This window comes from Semicossyphus pulcher, unplaced genomic scaffold (assembly GCF_022749685.1).
Source record: "Semicossyphus pulcher isolate SPU_LCO1_2020_fin unplaced genomic scaffold, fSemPul1.0.p SCAF_8, whole genome shotgun sequence".
NCBI lineage: Eukaryota > Metazoa > Chordata > Actinopteri > Labriformes > Labridae > Semicossyphus > Semicossyphus pulcher.
The window spans coordinates 19113104-19134933 of record NW_027211759.1 but is presented as its reverse complement, the minus strand read 5'-3'; the positions used below and the strand labels follow the sequence as shown (position 1 = coordinate 19134933).

At 43.0% G+C, this 21830-nt stretch overlaps 1 protein-coding gene across 2 annotated transcripts; it reads right to left on the bottom strand.

The window, feature by feature from the left end:
- Window positions 1-585: 585 nt before the first annotated feature.
- LOC138612984 (DENN domain-containing protein 5B-like) lies at window positions 586-20613 on the bottom strand. 2 transcript variants are annotated; one of them, XM_069686536.1, is made up of 21 exons: window positions 20383-20613; window positions 16011-16120; window positions 14730-15444; window positions 12452-12639; window positions 10806-11315; window positions 10457-10688; window positions 9382-9532; window positions 7664-7754; window positions 7455-7574; window positions 7209-7361; window positions 6972-7050; window positions 6808-6883; window positions 6572-6700; window positions 6347-6468; window positions 5973-6118; window positions 5770-5888; window positions 4362-4546; window positions 4093-4175; window positions 3444-3570; window positions 3152-3326; window positions 586-1968 (listed from the first exon to the last, which is right to left on the bottom strand). In XM_069686536.1, exons 1-21 carry the CDS (start codon window positions 20492-20494, stop codon window positions 1785-1787), a joined length of 3807 nt encoding a protein of 1268 aa, XP_069542637.1. In that variant the 5' UTR covers window positions 20495-20613; the 3' UTR covers window positions 586-1784. The 2 variants fall into 2 exon arrangements, with proteins under 2 accessions (XP_069542637.1, XP_069542636.1); XM_069686535.1 differs by having other exon boundaries at window positions 5770-6118.
- Window positions 20614-21830: the final 1217 nt, after the last annotated feature.

The window sequence follows — 21830 nt, the reverse complement described above, 5'->3', positions numbered from 1 at the left end:
GGCGAACCAATCGTGTTGCTTTCACGTAACAGAACACTGTGCAGACATTTAGCAAAATGTGTTGACTCTCCATGCTTTTGTGTCAAATATAAAATATAAAAAAACTAAATGCAAATAAAATGGGGCATAACTCGAAATATAATATAGATCGGTGGTCAAAATACACAGAAGTCGCTCTCTAATTCAATCCATTACAAATGTGAAATAAATATAAATTACAATTACTCACTGTCCCTTTAAGTAAAAAATAAAAAATGTGATTCAAGATACTGCAGAGTCTTCAAAAATGCTCCAATGGTCTTGATATAGCTAAAGCAAAATTCAGCACCATAAAATAAGAGTAATTTGTGCTTCTTGGTTATTGAAAGGAATTGTGTTACATTGCACAAATATTCTTTGTGCCATCCCTTTATAATGAGGCTGTTTTCATATGGTTAAGTGGCTGCTGCACCTCCAGTACTAGTATCCTCAAACTGATCAGAAGGGCTTGGCAGAAGGCACAGCCAAACGTACACAGCAGTTGGTAAAGCTTCATCACACATTTGAGTAAACACAACAACAAGAAAATAAACAATACCAAACATATCACTTATGACAATATTATCTTTATTCTTTAACCACACATTTCATAAATAACAATTCATTATTGCTTCCTCTAATCTGTATTTAAATGATAATAGAGGCTTGGTCTTTGACGGTTACATAGTGCTTGCAGGGCAGTGCAGGAGACAGCAGTTTTATAATTCTTCAACTGTTAAATTAAATGCGACATCAACATAATACCTAGCGTTTTTTTAACAACCTGTGCTCTATTATGTCAGTCGACAACTGAACAGTCCAGAAACAAACAGCATGATTATTATACATATATTCAGTAAAGTGTGTCCATAGTGGAATCTATTGTTTTACACAGACACAAACAAGATGCCTTTGTACAGAAAAATATGCCACAAATTCAGTACACCATGAAAACAAATGGGCATAATTCTATCAAAGATCTAATGAAGCAAAATATTTACAACGAGAGAGAAAGGGGAAAAGCTTTTTATCAAAGTGACAAAGACTATTTGAACTGACACAATTAGGACACCAGTTTGGTTTCAGTGTGACGAATTCATGAGCTCAACTCTGCAGTATGTGACCCCAAACTAAAATAAACAATGGGAAACAGGCAAGATGTAACACTGTATACCAAGAGCATAATAATATAACATTTTTAACATATCATAGAGTGGGGGCATTATTTTTCTGGAGTATATTTACTAAGATATCCAATGAATAAAGTCAAGAAAAATGCGTCTATATAATAAGGCCTGAGTCCTGATATTTCAGATCACAACACAGTAAGACAAAAAACAAACAGATTTTGGCCATGCATGTGCTTCCTTTAAAATTCAAGTGCAAGCAATACAGCAGTCGAAGGAGAGTAATAGTGGTTCTTGGGTCGGGTACAGTAAATGTGTGGGCTGTGAAAATATCTACTGTAGATGTGAGGTTATGAATGCCTCTCTATTTCTCCTCGGGGAAACAGAATTTCACAGTGTAAACAAGCATAGGAAAAATTTGACTATTTCCTGAAGCAAATACAGAATATCAGACATTTACATCAATGAACAAGGCAAAATGTTTGGAGCTCAAGGTGCCAGCGGCTTCATCTAGTCCACTGTCCTTTTTTATGATGAAGTCACATCTCTCAAGAGTCTCAGTGTACTTGTTTTTTCCACATATTTGAACCCATCAGCATTTCTGCAGCAGGTGACATAGCAGGGGCTGAACTGTCAGGGTCAGAGGTCAACTCCTTTGACCAGTGCAGTCTCCAGGGTGATGGTGAACTCATTAAGTGTGTGCAGGATGCGGGAGAGGGAGTGCACAGCAGCCCGGTCCCTCAGCAGAGCACCTTCCTCGTAGGTCCGAGCTGTCAGAGGGAACACTGCCAGCAGGGGGAGCCACTGAGAGAGCAGCCGGTCCCTGTCGAGTGGAACAGGTTGGTTGTTGTTATTTTGTCATAAATAACTGATGAAGAGAGGTATTCATTTGAAGGTTATTTCATTGTCAACAAGACAGCAGCCCCAAATATGTTTTTTTTAAACAACTTTAACAGCCTTGATATTTATACTGTTGTATGTACTGTACTGAAGTTAAAAATAAGAGTGCCTTAAAATCTAAGCAAACTACGCCGCTTACATTTGATTTAAACTATTTTTACTGCTTCTGGCAGTTGATGCAGAGACAACAGAAAACAATGACTCGGTCTGCTGATGTCAAAGTTATCTTACTAAAGAAAGCCTGTGCACACCTGAATTGTGACAGGTGCGGCGGAGGGAGGTGCAGTCTTGAAACAATAGGTGAAAGACTCCCGCACACAGTCTCGCTTGTTGCTGATAATATCTATTTCATATAATCGATGTTTTGGTCGTATCGACCTGACGACAACCTCATGAAGGATGATATGAAATAAATATTATCAGCAACGAGCGAGACAGTGTGTGGGAGTTTTTCACCTAAAGTTATCTTACTGAAATTCTCTTTTCCACCTGAACTTAAGTGAAGCTCGGCCAATAAATGACTCTGAGAGTGACACAGAAAGGTCACAGCCTTCACTGATAAGGACAGTAGCGGTGAGTAAAAAACAGCAGTTAAATCCTATTATATCAAAAACAAAATGCTTGATTTGATTTTTAAACGCTTCTGGTCCCTTAGCTGTGGTTTCAATGTGAGAGGACCTCAGCCTGGTCATGCTCCTGGTTACATCCTCAGGGCCTCAGGAAGGAAACTATACGACCTTTACCCAACACAATATGATGACCTTTAAGGACAATAATGTTCCACAGGTTTTTTTTAAATGTTTCGATATTTCTGGTTTAAATATGGATTCATTTGTGAATCTGTTTTAGACCTAATACATTGGATTCATTACACTACTATCATTCCAATTATAAAACTATTGTTGGATTATAAACTCTTTCGTTTATGCAAGAACATCTTTCTTTTCATGTCTGTAATTACTCTTTTTCTTTCCACTGGCTACTTTAACACTCCTACCCCTACAAAGAAGAAGGGGGGTGTAGGGGAGCTAAGGTGTTTAAGAGTTTTCTTCTTTAGGTCTTTTTTTGCCTGACTTTTAAAACTTCTTTAAGTTATAACCACTCACCTGATTCCCAGGCAGACAAACAGCTGGAACTTTCCCTCTTTTCCGATGTTTCGTGGCGAGGCGTTGATTGCGTTCACATAGTGGCACAGTGAGTCGCAAGGTGGCCCCTTTGTCAGCGTTGATCCATGCAGGTCACCCATCTGATCAGCTGTCTCCATGGAAACCACTGCCTTCTCTATGGGTAAGAGAAGCCATACAGGCGGTTAATAACTTGCTTTGTTGAGTGTTACGTGAAGTTAAAATCCACTGCCACTAGATGGAGCAAATAGACATGAGCGTAAACATCACTCACCCACAAAGTCCCAAACAAACACGTTCCTCTGGAAAAGACGGGTCGATTTGAACCCGTGCAGGAGGAACTTCTCCAGCGAGAGGACCAGACCTCCTTCACCACACAGCAGGACCGTCAGGTTTCCTCTCTGAGAGGACAGAAATGGGTTAACAAAAGCCACTGTAATAGAGAGGCTCATCTTTCACCCTCAGTAATCCTCTAATATGGTCGATAGAAGGCACTGCAATTTTTCGAAATCCTCCAGAGCAGAGAGCGATTTGTTGACTTCTAAATCTAAAGGGCTCTTCTGTCATTTATTAAAAGGATGTAACCAGAACAGAGCCAATGCTTGTACATTAAAGCCTGTGCACTAAAGTTGTTATTACAAAGAAGTGAGGCTCCATTATAGATAAACTGAAGCGATCCATCAAGTCTCTTCAGGGCTTTTTCCTCGCTGCTGCGATGAGAGAGGCTAGTCTTATCCAAAAATGAGACAAAGCCTGGGTAATGAACCGTGTGGGAGATATAAATAACACAGGCAGGAGGTTGACAGTCTATCACATCGCTGCAGAGATGCTTTAATTTGCATTAACAGTTTGGGCTTAGCGCGCCCACAGGTTAAACGAATGCAGGAGCTGAATCACACACACTCACTGTAGCAGAGACATACCTCTTGTTCAGGTTTGTGGAAGTGCTTAACAAGGTTATTTGCTGCCTCCCTCATGTCCTCTTGTACCTCCACAGACAGCATCCCTGAAAGGATGAATGGAGAACAGTTACAGAGAGAAACACGAGGATGAAGTGGTGACAGACACGAGAGGAAGTAGACTGCAGCTGAATAGAAAAGGTGATACAGGAGCAGAATCTGTTATTGTAGTGAGGACACTAACAAGTAGGTCAGCTATTGTAGTAAAGAATGTGTTCTTTGTCAGGACGTACTGCTTCGGTTGCCAAGCGATCCCAGCACTGTCCGCACACTCTGAGAAGGAGAGGCCAGCTCCGGAGGCGTCCCTGTCCACCTTCCAGCTTCCTCCTCAGCACCAGGTGACACCAGCTGACCAATGAGGACTCGCTCCAAGCTGCCATCGCCCACGCCTTTCCCCAGCCAACGTCCGCATGGGAACCTGCAAGAAAAGAAGACAGCGTTTCAGTGTGTCCAGCTGCGAAATGTGGGATTTATGATACAAGGACATGGCGTAAATAAGTGCCATCTGTTCTGATCAGTTATAGTGGTGAGAGTTTACTTTTATAAACAACTTAATGCAGAAATGTGCTTTGTTGTATGATGTAGCAAATATAACAAATATTCCAAGGTATTCACCCCCCTTGAACTTTTCCATATGTTCCAACTGCAGATTTAAATGTAACTTAATGTGTTATAGATAATGAATGGATCAACACAAACATTGCTGTGAAACCCCAACCAAGATCAGGTGTAACCAATTGCTTTCAGGTTAATTTGTGTATCCAACAGATGCTTGCTTTTTGGACTGCTCTTGTTTACCAATTCAATACAATAAAAAAGCCCAAATGAGTCTGTTTAAATTCCAGAATACTTATGTAAGGCAATATATACCTGTAGATTTCGTCTCTGTACTAGGCAGCAGCTGGTTTCAGTTAATGACATCACAGCATTTAAAAAAACTTGCAAAGATCCCAGATATGATAAAGGTATGTCATCCCACACAGTGTACACACAGTCACTACTTTTATATGTCTACATTATGGGGCGAATTCACTAAGAATGAATTGTGGCCGCTGATAGCACCATAAATTGCCCGCTATCTACTCCATCTCAAGGTCTGATTCTCAAAGAAAATTGCACTAATGATAAACAAGCACAAACGCGAGGTGCTGCACTCAGGCATTAGGTGAGCGCACACTGACGGATCTCAACTCCATGCACAGATCGATGACGAGCAGGGAGAGGAGGGGGCAGCTCTTTTAACAGTTCATTGTAAGTCAACTCCAGACTTCAGACTGTTCAGCTTCAGTTTTTAAACGAGCGTGCGATAGCAGCTCGTCCATATAATAATCCCTGTCCTGCGTAACGGCACCACACATGTGGACAGTGTGCCAATGTTCCGGGGTTGATGTTCCCCGGACTGATTGGTAACAGATTATATTTACAGACAAATACAATTTTTTGATCACTTAAAAGGTGGAATTGTTGTCATGATCACTGGAAACTCTGAGCGTGAATATTTTCTCTCTAACTGCATGTATTGTATCGTATCGTATCTTCTTAAAACTGGGCTTACTGACACATCCTTGTATAATTAGCCACTATGCTGTGAAGGTGAAGTCATTGTTTCGAGAAGAGCCGAAGTTGGAGAAAGCATCTTACTTGTAGGTGTGTCCTGTGATCTCGTTGTACACCATCACACAGTCGATCAGACACTTGGCCAGCAGGCCTGAGTTCTCCTGTCCCAGCTGCAGAGTGCTCAGCCTGCCCAGGTTCTTACACTGAAATAAAAAGCACAAATAGTAAGTGTAGCAGTGCATGTATCTGTCAGACGTGATGATTACTGCTGAGGAGCATTTACAAACCTGGAAATAAATCTCTTGTGTATTCTTCGGGATCTGTCTAACTCCTGAATCTCCCATTTCTCCTGACACACACACCCAAGGGTCGACTGTTGCCATTGCGATGCTCAGCTTCTTCATGGGGATTATGACGACACGGTATGGAATACCTGGAGAGACACAAGAGACAAAGTTTTCATTCACGTCATTTTCTTCAGTTTAAACTTCTCTCACAAAACTCGGCAGCAGTAACAGGGACGTGTTGTCCTTTGTTGGAGGTCTAGCTGTTTCTTGTGAATCCAAGGGATACAGGGTGCAATTCAGGTAAAACACAACCCAGCAGCTATAAACCTGCCAGTAAATTCCACCATTTTCTTGTTAAAGTTTACAGGACTCACTGATGGAGGTGAAGACGCGTGTGAAGCAGAGGTAGTCCACAGTGTTGAGAGAGAGCAGGTGGAACAAAAACTGCTCCCTTTCTTCCTCACAGAGCAGGAACGCGTGAGGTTTGTACAGCTGCCTGTCAAGGGACCAGAAGAAATAAAATAAAGTCAGTCATAATCCTGGGACTTATAATAGATGAAATCCAGATACATTCGATGTGTTTCTACTTGAATTCTGACCTGAGCAGCTCCTGGTTTGTCAGCAGCTCTTTAAGGTGTTGAGAAAGCATTTTCTTCTCCAGTGCAAGGTGGATCCAGGCCCGAGCCTGACCCACCTCAGATAGACCCTCACTCATGGTCTGGATGAACCTGGAAGAACAATAGATGCTGTATGACATAAACAGTAATTCTCATAACATTGTGTCTGAGGACTGAGTATTCAACGTTTTAGTCTTTATCTAAGTCAGTCTCATTACCTCATATCCTGTGTTAAGGTTCCTCTCAGGAGCTGAGTGCCTTCATCAAACGTTCTCTGATCCAATCCATTACACCCTGAACAGACAGGAAGTTCAACACAGATGATTATTCCACTCTTTACCTTGTTCATTTACACAACAGAACCGTCAGGTTGTGCTCTGACCTGGAGACTCAGCTGGTGTCTCCATCTTCCCCTGGGCCGCCTGGTAGTGAAGCAAATGGGACCAAAGAGCGGACTTCCCCTGTTGGAAATAGACACGCACATGTCAATATCCAGCATGTTAGTTAACTCGTTATGTGCATGATGTGTATTTTTTGCATGAAGGAACACATATTTGGATGTTTTTTTAGGTCATCTGAGCTGATTAGGCATGTTGCGCGGTGCGTCAGTGTGTCTGACCTGCTTCAGCTGCAGCCCGTGGCCCCAGGTTCTCTCCAGTAGGTCACACAGACCGTGGATGAGTGTGTTCTCCTGCAGGCCTGTGATGTTGGCTTCTCCCTGACCCAGTTCCACACTCTCCTTCCCCATCCTCTCCATCAGCATCCGTTTGGTCTGAAAAGCCAGACGACATGTTGTGGCATTAAACTATGATTTAAGAAATCAGTGACAGCAGTGCCTCCATCACGGTTCAGACGGAGCTCTCACCTTCAGACGACACTCGCTCAGCAGCCCGTCGACGAACTCTCGGTGAGTCTGAGTGACAGCTTGTGGCGACGTGTCAAGTAGCTTAGACTGGCGGAGGTTCTTCCTCGCAAACGTGTGCTTCTGTTGAATAAACAAACAGGAATAAATCAGACACAAGCGCTTTCAGTCCGGAGGGTGTTTGGTGTATGTGTGTGGACACTTGTAAGTACCTGTCTCTGTTCATTGTCCACTCCTGAGTGTTCGTTCACACTTGATCTCTTGGAGTCAGTCCTGCGTGAAGCTGTGACTCGACTGGACCACCTGATCAACAAGATAACATAACAAAATAACTTGGACTGTTTTCTGTATTCAAAACATGTGTGTATGTGTATTTTGGTTGGTGATAAAGTAGACCCTAACAACTAATGACATACATATGCAGTAATTTCCAACCTTTATTGTCTTATTACCCCCCAGAGCTCTATTTTAAGGGAGCTTAAGTGTCCCATCATTAAAGATACAGAAGGCAACATTATTTCATTTTCAAGTTTCAATAACACATTTTGATAATTGCATTTCCCTAACAATATTAAATTGAAATTACGTCTGTGACTGTGATCGCCCGCACCTTTGTATTTAGTTTGTTTAGATTTTTTTAATTAAAATTACTTCGGTCTGAATCAAACAACCAATCAGGGTCAGCTTTCCACGTAACTAGCCAATCACAGCGATCTGGCTTCCACATGATTTGTGTCAGCAGTGCGCTCACAGAGGTTGAGTCAGTCAGGAGCTATGGCAACTTGCACTAAATTTCCTGTTCCTACTTTGCCGACGACGGCATATACTGCCAAAGAAGCAGAAAGAAGGAAGACCATGGAGGAGAAAAACGCTACAGAGAGAGCCCTGAATAAAAAGAGGGATCAGACGAGTGGGAATGTAAGGGGCTGAAGAGTGACGTGATGCAGAGGTCGTCCTGTTCCTTCTTCACAGATAAGGGTAGCTCTTACAGTGACAGCTAACGCTAGCACTAAGCTCCAATACCTAAAAGGTAAAAGGGCCGTCCACATCAAGAATCATAACTATAATGATAACTTTAGTTGTATTTGAATATTTACCATCAATAAAGTGTACTTTTTGGAATAAACAGCATCTCTCATCTCTCTCGCCTCGCCTCGTGGGGCTGAGAGACACAGCACAACGGCTGCGCGGAACACACCAGTTGCTAATTGCGCATACATTTTTCGGTGTAGCGGAGTAATACAGAGAGGCAGAATATGTTGCAAAATGTGTTTATTTCAATAGACTTTAAAGTTAATGTTAATAATGCTATTAGCTTAAAAAAAAGTGGCTAGAGGTACATTTTATTTTCATAAATTATACTGTCAATATTAAGGTAATTTTGTTCAAGTAAGGAGGCTACTGTTTCCTTTTGACGTGGCAGGAGTAGGACCTTTACACTGTATTATCTTAAGCTATGAAACTTTTTACATTACTTAAACTGAATCATCACCAATGTTTGTAAATGACTTTAATCCATCCATTATCTATACCACTTATCCAGGTCAGGGTTGCAGGTGAGAGGCGGGGTCCACTATGTCCAAACCAGGATTCAAACCAGGAACCTTCTAGCTGTGAGGCGACAGCCGAGTTTAATCTAATCATCTAAATCATTTATCAGTTGCTTTGGGAAACTATTTTAGACAGTTTATCCTTAATTTTTAGCTAATCATTTCAATAATTTACCATTTACTTAAGGCTTACTTTGAGCTACCTATATAAACCGTGTGTTATCTTAACTTAACGTTTAACAATCACTTTTAGCCGATCATTCCAACTCTCTTTCAATCAGCTGTCCTTTAACTTTCCTTGCTAACTCCTCCTTGTACTCACTGGACCTTTGTCATAATAACTCATGGTTGGGAATCACTGCAGAAAACAAAAGGCTCACTTGTTGGAGTTCTGTCCCTGTGCGAGCACATCAGCCTGCAGCTTGGGGAAGTAGCCCTGCTGGTGACGACCCTGGCCGATCCTCATGTCCAGCAGGTGGGGGTGTATGGCTGTGTGGTCAGCCTTCAGCATCCTGCGCTCGATGGCCTGAGCTGCAGAGATAAACACAGCTATGCTTAAGATCCAGCAGATGAATACTGTAGATACAAAGCAGCCAGGATGAGTCATGAAAGTGTTACTATAAAAACATTTGCAGGGAGGATTTGTGCCTGATATTTAATGTCACCTCTTACAGGGACATTTTGTAGCTGACTGGGATAAATGCTACTAAGTTTGTTTCTTTCTTCGCCAGGAAGGGACAGCAAGAAGAGATGAAGCAACATCTCTGAGTCTCTAACAGACAGGCTGAGATATAAACAGTCCACTTCCTGCTGGAAGCTTGGCAGGACTTCAAAGCCCTGTTGTCCTCTTATACAATGTAATGCTCATTGCCTACCATATCATTTAGTCCATCCCTCTCAAATTCCCTTTCTGTGCCCTCCTTTCCCCCTTTTATCACATTATAATTGTCCCTTATCTATCAGATGATTTGATTATAATTTCCATTGAAGAAAGGTTACAAGAGTAGTTAAGAGTTTAATGTGCTGGTACACAAGTTCCCTTGAGCAGAGCTTAAGGAACATCTTCAGTAGTTTTCACTAAAGAGAGAGAGAAATGATGTTTACGGGAAGCCGAGCAGCACGATCATCATGCTGAATAAACCCAGACAGAAGAACAGATGGTGACAGATTTTCAAATCTGGCATCCACTTCAATCATATCATTCTGCTCAATCTACCAAGAGTGGGTAGAATCTAGTTTCTGGCTCAGTCTAAATCCTGAAAAGAAACTGTTGAAGCATCCTCATGTTACTCTTGGTTTGTCAGAGATTTAACAGCTTAATTTGTTTACGCTTTCAGAAGCTGTTAACTAAGCTCATTAGACAGCTCTTGCAAATGTACATCACTGTCAAATTTACATCAAAATCTATGGAATGAAGCAAAGTTATGTGAAGACTGTCCTTGTCTTCAACTGTACCTGACTCAAAGAGCGATGTGCACTTCCTGTAGCGACAGTTCCGGGGGTCTTCTTCGTCTGTGTCGTACAGTCGTTCTCTCTCCACGCGGCTATCAAACAGCTGCTGCAGCGGCTCTCTATCCGCCCAGCGAGATATCACCTTCCCATCCACAAAAGAAGAAAACATGGACGTCTCCAGGAAACGGGACAAGAAGTGCAAGTGAGCCGCTGGCTGAACTGAGAGGAAGGAACCCTGAAACATAGAGAACCAAAAACACCTTTTTAAAAGAAGAAACTTAACATATGTGGAAAGAATTTGCAGTAGGTTTATCAGACCTATAAATCTGTGTATTGACATGTACTGAAGTACCTTATCAAAGCTGAACATCGCCTCTCTGTTGCTCAACCAGGAGTCCAAATCAAGAGCGCTGTGGATGAGAAAGTCTTCATACCTGCCGAACATGGCAGCAAAGCGTCCAGAGAACACCTCCCTCAGCTGAATGTTCAGCTTAGCATCCCTCAGCTCCTCCTCCTCCTCCTCAAACACGTGTCCCAGTGTTTTCCCTCCATCTGACGTTTTGTCTCCTCCGCACCTCCGCGCCAGAGCCTGCAGCCTCTCCAGCACCGCCAGCTCCTCGCCTCCAAGGTTCCCGTTCCTCCTGTCCTCCATCAGATCCTCCAGCACCAGGCTGCTCAGGCGAGGGGAGGAGGTGGTGGTGGTGGTGGATGGCTTAGTGATCAGTCCGCCCTGTGGAGGGAGCCCGAAGCGCAGCAGCACCTCACTCAGCTCTTGGATGAGCTCCGACTGATCGGGAAACACGGGAAGGTGCTCGGGGGCCTCGACGCAGTGGTTGTCGATGTCCACGAAGCACAGGTTGGCCTGTGAAGAGACAAACAAGGGTTAGAATATGATCATTCAGTGAGCTTCTCCATCAGATAATCATAACAGGTTTACACATCTTAATGCACAGACTCGTATTCACCACATGAAGACAAAAAGAGCTTTAACATCCAATTAAATCAGAGATAAAGATTTGATTTCCATTAATAGATTCTTGGCATTTCATCGTGATAAGCCCTCGGAGGATATTAGCATGTGAAGGATTATACTACGATTACTGTTATCACTGCAACAGTGGAAACCTGCATATCAGGCTTTCACACAGGCGAACATATCAGAAACCTGTGGTTACAGTGTGGCCATGAAGCAGCTGAACAACCAGTTACAGAACTGTGAGAAGGATTTAAAAATAGTGCTTCTGTAAGCAGCGGTGCAGCGAGGCGCAGTCAGCAGCAGCGTGACCTTCAACAGCGACCTCAGGCAGTCAGATTACAGCCTCAGGGGAAGCTGGGAGAGCAGACAGTTGCAGACAGGCTCTCACTCTGTGCAGCATCATCCTCATAGTACATGTTTTTGCATTTTAACCATCTCTTTTAATCAAATAGAAACACAAAGAAAAGATATATATATTCTAACAAGGAGGAACATTTAAGTGTTCTTTTTTCGGAGCCAAACTGTGCCCCTCTCAATGTTTTTCCTCACAAATTACCGCCTATAAATTAATTGCACAACTCAAGGAATAAGCGACAATCTCTAATTCTCATTAATTATTCAGCAAGTCCCATTTTTCTGGATCCTTCATGCACTGCATTTTTGCTTTCATCCCCCCCGAGCTCTCTTTCAACTGCCTCTTTTCTGGGGCAGAGCGACTTCAAAGAGGCTTCAGTGAGATATTCATGCAGCATAAAGTGATCTCGGGTTCAGGACTGGATACATAAAGGGAGGGGGGCGGGCGCTCTGAGGAAATATCGTCTCGACAGGCCGGAGGCAGAGGGCGAACTGTCACGCATGCAGCACAGAGATGATCCGCAAATGTATGTGAGGGTGTTCAAAGGAGTTCAGTTCAGTTGATCCTTTTTTTGAAAGTTTTTGTCTGCACTTTATTCTGACTGGCATGTTTTTGCACAAGAAACTACAGACACATTAACACATGAGGTCTTTGTTTACTTCTGTACCTCGTGCGGTAGGTGGAGGGAGGATCGCTGAGCTCCCACTCTGCGCTGGATACCCATAAGGAACGGCACAGGAGCGTCCAGGAGGTGATGCAGCGGCGCAGAAACGATAGGCAGGTAGATGTGCTGCCACTGGAACGGGAACAGCAAGGTGGTGACGCCCTCTGCCACCGTCATCAAACGCTGATAGTCTGAGGAGAGAAAGAGATGAGACAGCGTGAGTGATCACCTGTAAGCAGCGAGGGGGGAAATGATATTCAAGTACATTCTCATTATCAGAATCTTAATTAAGCTGTTCCATGAGTTTCTTATGGAACTATTAATTAAATTATTGTTAACATGCTACAGAGAGCAGCACAGACTAATGAATGAGGACGTTAAAGGCTCGTTTAAGCTCCTGTGAGAATTTTTTTGATGGCTATGAAACAGACTGTAATTAATTCTGATTACTCTGTATGACCTACAGAAGCAAACCAGACCATCAGCGACAAGATTGAATATTTCTATATAGTTATTTTGAATGCCTGCAGCTGCTGGCGGGGGGTAGGTGTCAGACGAAGCAGTTAACTGCACGCTGCCTTTGTTTTCATTTTCCAGGGCAAAAATTTAAAGTGAGTGATACACATGACTGTTAAAGGTGCTATATGTAACTTTCAGAGAATCCTCATTCAGTCGGCCGTTGAGGGAACTACAGTCAACCTTCTTGTACGCGCTTGTGAGGACATGCGCACGAATGAACAAGCGTCCGGGGTTTTTGCTGAAGACACGCGAAACTGAGCATGCTCAGTCTCGGAACTCTCCAGCTCTGTTTACTTTTCACTGACGAGACGTGTTCACTGACCGGTATCATGTTGACCTGCATCATGTTGTCCAAAATCAACACTGTTTGTCATAATACCTCAGTTAATATCATGTTAGCTGGCAAAGTTATTTGTCAAGCTAGACTGACAACACTGACATACACACGCTGATGGTTTTTGGTTGTCATAACGTTAGCGAGCATGCTAAGGTTAGCCAACTAGCTGTAACATAACTACACTGCATGGATCTGGCATTGTGCTTCGTAACCAAACGGCAAATTACTCAGTTACCAGCCAGATCAGCTCCCGGGAGTCTGCGTGAGTTAGCTGATGTTATCCACTCAACGGGGCCTTGCTACATTGCCTAAATGGCAAATTGTCTGTGATAGCAGACAAGCTAACTGTAGCTAACTGCTAACTGCTAGTTTCCAGCTTACAGCTGGCTGGCTAACCTTAGCCTAGGCAGGTAATGCAATGACATAATGGCTAATAGAAAATAATCGGTAGTTATACACATTTGCTTTGTTCTGCTACATAATTTACAAAATCAACACCGTTTGTCATGTTAGCTGGTGAAGTTATTTGTAAAGCTAGATGACTGACATACACACTCAGATAGTATTTTGGTAGTCATAACGATAGCGAGCATGCTAAGGTTAGCCAACAACATAAATACACTGCTTGACTCCGGGACTGGGCTTCGTAACCAAACGGCAAATTACGTTGGTGAACCAGCAAATCAGATAAGTCACATCCTCTTGTTTCGCGAAACAACCGTCTCGAATGCTTTACATAAAAATCAGCCCACAGGTTGTTAGGGCCGATGGAGGAAGTTGGGGAAGGTCTCAATTTCTCAGTTCCTCTACTATCCCTTCACACATTGGCAATAAAAAATGATATTTGATTGATGAATACATGTAAAATCTTACATATAGCCCCTTTAAAAAACACCACTTCACACTCAAAATCAGCAAAGAGATAAGAGGTGGCTTTGTCCACAGGGGGTGCCAAAATCAACAGGAACCGAAAGTGTCTCAAAGTAGCTTTAAATTACGATGTCAGTTTCTCAGCAGCAGCATCAGTCCTGTTCTTACTGTCAGTTACATGTGGGGTAACAGTAAATTGTAAACAAAACAACTGCTTTTTAGCATTATTGTATTTAGTGACTATTCAATTTGTAACTTTCTTTCTACATTAAGTTATTAACAGAACCCTGTTATGTAAAAAAGCAGCTGCGTTGCTATGGGAGCTGACAAATTCTGCAAAAAAATAAAATATGGATTAAGTTTGTCTTCAACATACTCACACTCATAATCTACGATATCTTGACAATGATCTTAAAAGGCATCAATAATATCTTCGTTTGGTTTCGCTAACCCTGGCTGTGACTTTATTTGCATCACTTCATGAGCAACATTTGCAACATGTTAGATTTTCTTATTTCATTCTCAGGGATGCTAATAACTGAATCGCATGCTTACCTTGAGAGCAAAGCAGGACCTGTGTCTCCAGAAGAGCACAGGTGAGTAGTTGCACCATATTGTCCACACCCAGCAGGGAGAAGGCCTCGCCGAGAGGATACTCCCCCAGAGGAAGCTCACCCGGGCCGGGCCGCTGGCACAGGATGGGTCCCTGCACCCCGTGGAACCTCAGGGACCTGCCGGGCGGAGGCAGGGGCACCTCATACAGGATATTATGGATGTAGCTCTCCAGAGGGAGAGGCGGGGCCGTGTGTGACGTCACAGCTTGGTGCAGCTGAGACAGAAACTGTCGGGCAGCTTGAAGGAAGGGGAGCGGCGTGAGGAGGCAGAGGGCTTTGGACACATACAGGGTGTCCCGCGCTGGATCGAAGGAGCCCGCGCAGCCGAGGCAGGAGGACACCCCTGCCAGAGACTCTGCGTCTGACTCATCCAAGCTGCTCACGAGCGAGTCCATGCTGGAGGTGGAGGGCGAGGAGGCGGATGAAGACGAGGAGGAGGGAGAGGAGGCGGAGGAGGCCGAGTGGTGCTCCACGTGGTGCATCTGGAAGAGAGTCTGCATGGCGGTGATGATCTGAGCACTGGTCACCTCCTCGTAGAAGGTGTGAACGAAGCCGTAGGAGCGTGTGCCGTCGTCAAAGGACATGGTGAAGGAGTGAAACTGAGGGTCGAGCCTGTCGGCCTGCGTGCGGAAGGAGAGACCCCTCGGCATACAAAGCTGGGAAAAGAGGAGGAGGAGGAGGAGGAGGAGGAGGAGGAGAAAACATAAAATGGGGTTAAAGATAAAATGCCAATTTAAATTTAACCCTTAATTATGACTTTAACAACTGACATCAGGCATAAAAACAGCGGATGTTTTGTTGCTTCACTGGGACTGGGACTATTTTTTTCTGGGTGTAAAATTAAAATGACATTAAGAAATATTCATAAGACCATACATGTTGCTGAGAGGATGAATAATTAAATAATTTTGAGGCCAATAATTTTATCATTCTGACCTTGGATTTCCAGCAAGAAAAATACACATTTTATGTAAATGTAGACCAAACAATAAGACAGAAAAGAGTATGTTCTCTGAGACCCAGTGAACACACACAGAGAAACAACAGCAACACTGTTTCTCGAGCTGATTTAGTTACTGTGCTCCTCTTTTGTCATTTTTAACAATAACTACAGCACAAATGAGGCACAGCTTGTCCTTCAGTATCATTTCCATTGTTATGAGAGATAATGAGCGACACCGTACAAGAGCAGTTATGTTACTTGTGTTATCCAAGAACTCACCATGTTGACAGCATCTTTATTGAAGGGGTTTCTGTCTGTGTTTTCGGGGTAGTGCACCAGAACCTTGGACTTGAAGGACCGTCGAATGGGGCTCTGCTCGAAGCCTTCTCCTGAAAGACAGACAGTTACAGCATTATGGTATCAGGACAGATTGATCTCTGACCTTCATCGCTGCTGAGTCAGAGCTCATTACAAGACAAAAAGGACAGGACAGAGGACGCCTCGTGATGACAGCAGCTTTGACTTATGAAAAAATCCAGACAGGACGACCTTGTTCATGTGTTATCAACAGCGAGAACCATTCTGCAGAGGAAGAGGGGGAAAAACCCTTCCAAGGGTTATGTAACTCAACTCATTACCATAGAGATAGACTGGAAATGCTGCACAGCACCCCTCGTCCCTCACACATTGCAGCAGGAAACTCTTTACGCATGTGGGGAGCGCGCTGGATCAAAACATGCTGCTTCTTCATCAATCAAGAGGATAAAGGATGAGCGATTTCTATACAACAGCTTCACGTATATAAAAAGGGCTGAATTTGCAGTGCGAGCAAGAAATGTCTAACACATATTCCTACTTTCACAATGCAGGGATTTGATGCATGGGCCTGTCAGGCTCAGGTTTCTGCTCTGTTCAGTCTCTGCAGCTTGTGTCAGCTCCGAGCTCCGGTTACAAAAAGAGTGCTGCCTGCGTGTGAAGATGAGCTGCTGAAAAAGACGAAATAAACTGTATGTGTATGAATCAGTGTGAGTGTGAAATCGACTGTTAGTAGTGAATGAGGTACATACATTATTCATCCACTTTGTGAGGGATGCCCTTGAAGATAGTAAGACTTCATGCTCACATCACTGCATGAGAAGAACAAATCACCTGCAAGCTAACAGCTGTCGCTCAGATAGAAGCTTTGACATGAGGTCATTCCTGTGTTGGGGAAGGTTGGTAAAGGTTATCTTTGCAGTCTAAATTGCAAAAAAATAAAGGGGATATGGATGTTTAAAAAGCAGATTGAACTGTAAAAATCCGTTCATCCACTGCAGAGAAATCATTGTCTAAAGTCAAGAAAACTGCATCAACTTGGGGGCGTGGGTTTCAAGGTTAATTTCATCATTCTGACACAGGAAAATACACACAGCAGAGAATATAAAACCCTTTGAAATGTCTCTTTAATGTGTCACATTATGACATGTTGAGATGGGGAACATAGAGCCCCGGGTACATACAGATACCCTCCCTTTGATGCTCTCATTCAGCATTCAACATTCACCTCACCTGCCTGCGAGATGACGCACAGCACTGCGAGAGGAAGAGGCACCACTTCATGTTAAACTGAGTCACACTGGAGGGTGGGAGACAGAAGCTAATGGATCACAGCGCACAGGGAGAGGGAGTCAATGTTCTTTGCTAAGGATATAAATTGGTGTCGGCGCTGAGAGGCAGAATCAAGCTCGCAGAAGGACATCTAGTTTCCATGGTAGCGACTTCCGTTGTTGCCTCGAAGAGCGCCGTCAAGGCGAAGCTCGTCAAAGCTACGTCACCTCGACACGGAGATTCATCAGCTGACCCGTTTAAAAGGCAAACCTCCTCCTGACACAAGCTCCCACCGGAGTGTGCTGTGTCTTTGTTCACAGCACAGATTAAGAGGGAGGTTTGTTTCACTGTGTGAATGAGGGTTAAATGCCTGTTTCAAATAGGCTGTAATTAGCACGTTAGCTTCTCACAGCAGTAAGATGTACACTGTGGAAACCATGAGTGAGCTAATAAGCTAAAGAATACTTTACATCCTTTAAAGACCTGTAAATTAGGAGTTTTTCCCCCATACAAATTTTATCTTGAACCTTTTTCTTGAGGAATCAAGTTAATTGTTTGGTCGTCATCAGGTCAGAAAATAGTGACCGTCAAAGTTACCCTTTCAAATATTCAATTTGCTGTCACATTTCTGTTTTTAAAAAGTGACTCAAACAATTACTTGATTAACACAGACGATTACCTAATCGACTATTGTTTCAGCTCTAATCCCCGGTGCCTGAAAGTCCTTATCCCCATCACTATAAAATCAATATTGTGAAAGTTATTGAGGACATGATATAACTTCCTGTTCATTCTCTGTTTTAGACATTCATCACAGAGTTTACAGCTCTGAATTGTCCTCCATGTCTTAAACAGACACACTTAATCAGGGATGATTGAGCACCCCTAAAACTCTGCATCTGTCATTTTCTCCAGTGTAATTACCCAACTGTCCCATTCATCACACCATAACATGAGTAAATGAGTGTAGATATAAAAAGTGGAAAGTGATTACAATGGTACTAAATGTCAGCTGGCACTGACTGATGACGAGTTTGTCCAGTTTAAATCACTCCATCTTTGCGTCACAGATCTGTCCGTCCACTCAAGGTGAATCAAGAAAAATGACACATTTTCTTTTTGTCTCATTTTTGAACACAGACGAGGTTCTGAGCTTAAAATAAAAGGATAAAAGTGTTGCCTAAAAATAAGATAAGACAGTCTGGAATTTCTTTTCTTGATAAGACACGTGCACACTCTAATTTTTCAGTCTGTTCAGCCTTACAAAGCAGCTCTCAAATGTTCGGTCAGGGAGTTCTTGCCCTCCGCTGATGTCATCCCCCTGTGACAGTCATCAGGCCTGACCGGGCGCTGAAGCCTCGGCCGTTCAGCGTGCCAACAGACAACGTCATGTGAAATTTGATTAGGCTGCAGAAAACACAGTGGCATCTATTGAGAAGCCAACAAGAGCAGATTGTTCCTCTGTAGGCATTCACTAATTACACGCATACACAAACAGAGATTCTGCAGCAGCTCACACAACACTCATAAGGCCTGTGTGAATATGAAAGAATAAACATCCCTTGCTTTCCTGCAGTTTAAGGAATATGTATGAGAAGAATGAAATCCCTTGAAAGGAGCAGAGCCCCCTGCTGCAGAGACAACCTGCTGTTACATAAGCAGCTTGGATATACAAGCCAGTAGCAGCGCTGTCATCGCTGCAGGGAGCCAGATATCAGAGTCCACTATGGTTAGATAGAGCACTAAATAATCTGCAGCCTGGCTTCGCTTTCCAACATGGTACAGTCTTTTTGCTATTATCCAGAAGTCATTTAGCTAATGGAGAAAAAACACAAGGCCGTGTCTGTTTCAGTCATATTTCCCCCTGAGGATCTGCTCTTCATGTGCTGCATTTTTCATACAAAGAACACACAAGAATACAGGGTGTGACTCCACAACTCAAACCTGGAAGTGACGTTGAAGATGTTGGTGTTAAGCACACCTGCATGATTCTTCTTCCTCACAAAGAGGAAGACACGCGCACAGCAGAACAGATGTCACAGAGACCCCCTGGGTGCAATCTGTCCTCACATCACCCAGCTGAGTGTCAACACCTCGATGTGGAGGAAGCTCACACCACCTGATGTCTTTACATCCAACCTCCACAAATAAACCATCAAGAGCAGCATCACTGCAGCTGTTAACGCCGCTGCATCCTCCCACAACCACCAAGCATCCATGTCTTTAACATCCTTTTGGTGAGAAACAACGGAAATGTTTTAGTCTGGGGTCCATCTGTGTTTTAGAGCAGTAAGAAAAAAAAGGAGAGCTGCATCAGCGATCACACAGATTATCACTGCTTTCAGATTTACAGAACAGTGTAATCTGGGAGCTCCAGTGTTCACCATGAAACACTGCCTGCCTGGATGCTCCATCTGTGCTCCAGTTTTTTTTGGGCATGAGAGGATGCTGTTTTTGTCTCTCTATTAAACCCTTTCTCTGCTATGAGTGGATGACTTGCAGAAAAAAAACAACAAAGCAACATTCTCAGCGCTGTCAGACTGAAAATATGATGAAAAAACAGTGACCGGAGCTGCAATGTGTTTTCCTCGAGCAGAGATCACACAAAGGGACAAGACGATGGGGTCATAGAGTACAATCATCAGTTTAGATCAATCGTATTACTGCAATCCATGAGAAAATGTATCACTCTTGAATCTTGTGAATTTTTGGTTGTTTTCTATCAGACTACCTTTACCTATCACCAAATCCTTCAGTAAGAGATGCATTTATAAATACACAAATCATGAGAAAGTATGCACAAGCAAATTCTGATGTAATTGATTTAAAATACAATCTGATTGGCCAAAACATGCTTTTCTACTGACAAATATTTTGTTGTCAACAAAGGAAAGGAAGAGAGATGTGACGTCCAATCAAAACATATTTAAATGGATGTCACACATAAACAGGCCTACATCAAGGGAAAAAATTTTTCACATGAAGTATGACATCAAAAACAAAGCCTCGTGCGTGTGTGTGTTAGCAGGTCATTTTTTTTTCTTCGTGTTTATAGACCATGTACCTGCTCCATCGTCCGGCTCCAGGCCCGTCTCCGTGTCCACCCCACACACGACAAAATAGTGGGCGAAACGGCAAGAAGCCGATCCGGTGCTCGATCCTGCGGTCCCGTTCATCCTCGACGCGTTAATGTTGTGAGAGAGCTCCGTTTACTTCTACTTGACGTGGCGGATGTTCATAGCTGTGATGCGGCTAATCCGAAATGTTGATCCTGATCGCTGCTGCTCGCCTGCCCGCCTGCACGCACTGATCCACGGTGTGACTCTGCTGGAGCTCCGGAGGATCCAGCGATGGTCATCCAGCCTGTTTAGAGGGGGGAGGAGGGGGAGGGGGCTATGTGTAGGCCTGCGAGAGAGAGAGGGAGGGAGGGAGGAGACAAAAGACCTGAACGCATCATCATCAGCCTCATTATAATAGGTGCTGTCGATAATCGTCATCATCTGCACCTACATCACAGAAATCTGTCAACGGGAAAGTGTGACTTTCCTTTATGTCAGTGTAACCAGAAATACTTATTTGGAGTTGTTATGTGTAAAAGTAGGCAACAGTCAGTTTAGAGAAAACGCAATTAACAGTGTTTTACAAAATAAAAAAAAAGAAAATTCAACTTTCATCATTAAATTTTAAATTTTAACATAAAAAAATAAGATACAAATTTGAAATTAATTAAGAAAAGGAAGTTGATATGTGCTTCAAGGAGCACTCCACTAATTTTACACATTGAAGTCCGTTTACACAGCATGTGAAAACTGTTGTATATAGTATTTTATAACAGTTACTTCCGACCAAGTAATCTGATTGGACAAGAGGCATTCCATGAGTGCTGATATAAAGTACAACATCACATCACTGGCAACAAAAGTCCAGTTTCAGTTAAGTTGTGGAACTACTGGTAGTTGAGTTGGTGGAGCAAAAAGTACTTTTTACTAGTTTTTCTGCTTGTAGCTTTAACTGTTGTATAAGAGTAATAGCACACTCGAGGTTGTGATGTTGTACTGAATATGAGCACTGCTGTGATTATCTTTAGCACTCCGCCTGAAGCCTTGTGCTTGCCACTGAATTGCAACAGTGTTTATATTTAGTACATCACTCCCTCTCGTGTGATATTGCTTATTAGTGGCTCAGGGCAAGCTTCCAAGGGCTGAGAAAATTAACCTAATGATGTGATCTGCTTGACACCTCGGTTTTAATACAGGAAGCATGGTGATTTTTAAAGAATTGAGCTTTTATATCACTAAACTTGTGTGGAGCACTCATAGAGTTAAATTATGGATAAAGTAGGATCCAGATTGTAGGTGTTTTAAAAAAAAATTGACCGACAATAGCTACTAAAAGTCAAGTTATCTCATATTCTGTGGCTTGATTTTGACCTCTTCTTGTTATTGTGTCTATTTAATTCTCCAATATTAAGGAAGACCAACACTCACTGGGGTTATTTTTTAAGGCTCAGTC

Bases quoted from the DNA above. Each gene is read 5' to 3' on its own strand.
- LOC138612984 (XM_069686535.1), bottom strand. From the start codon at position 20,494: ATGAACGGGACCGCAGGATCGAGCACCGGATCGGCTTCTTGCCGTTTC. The intron at 11,316-12,451 runs GTACAGAAGTAA...GTCTCTTCACAG, and splicing joins CCCTCCACCTACCGCACGAG to GCCAACCTGTGCTTCGTGGA. The intron at 7,362-7,454 runs GTGAGAGCTCCG...CTGGCTTTTCAG, and splicing joins TGAGCGAGTGTCGTCTGAAG to ACCAAACGGATGCTGATGGA.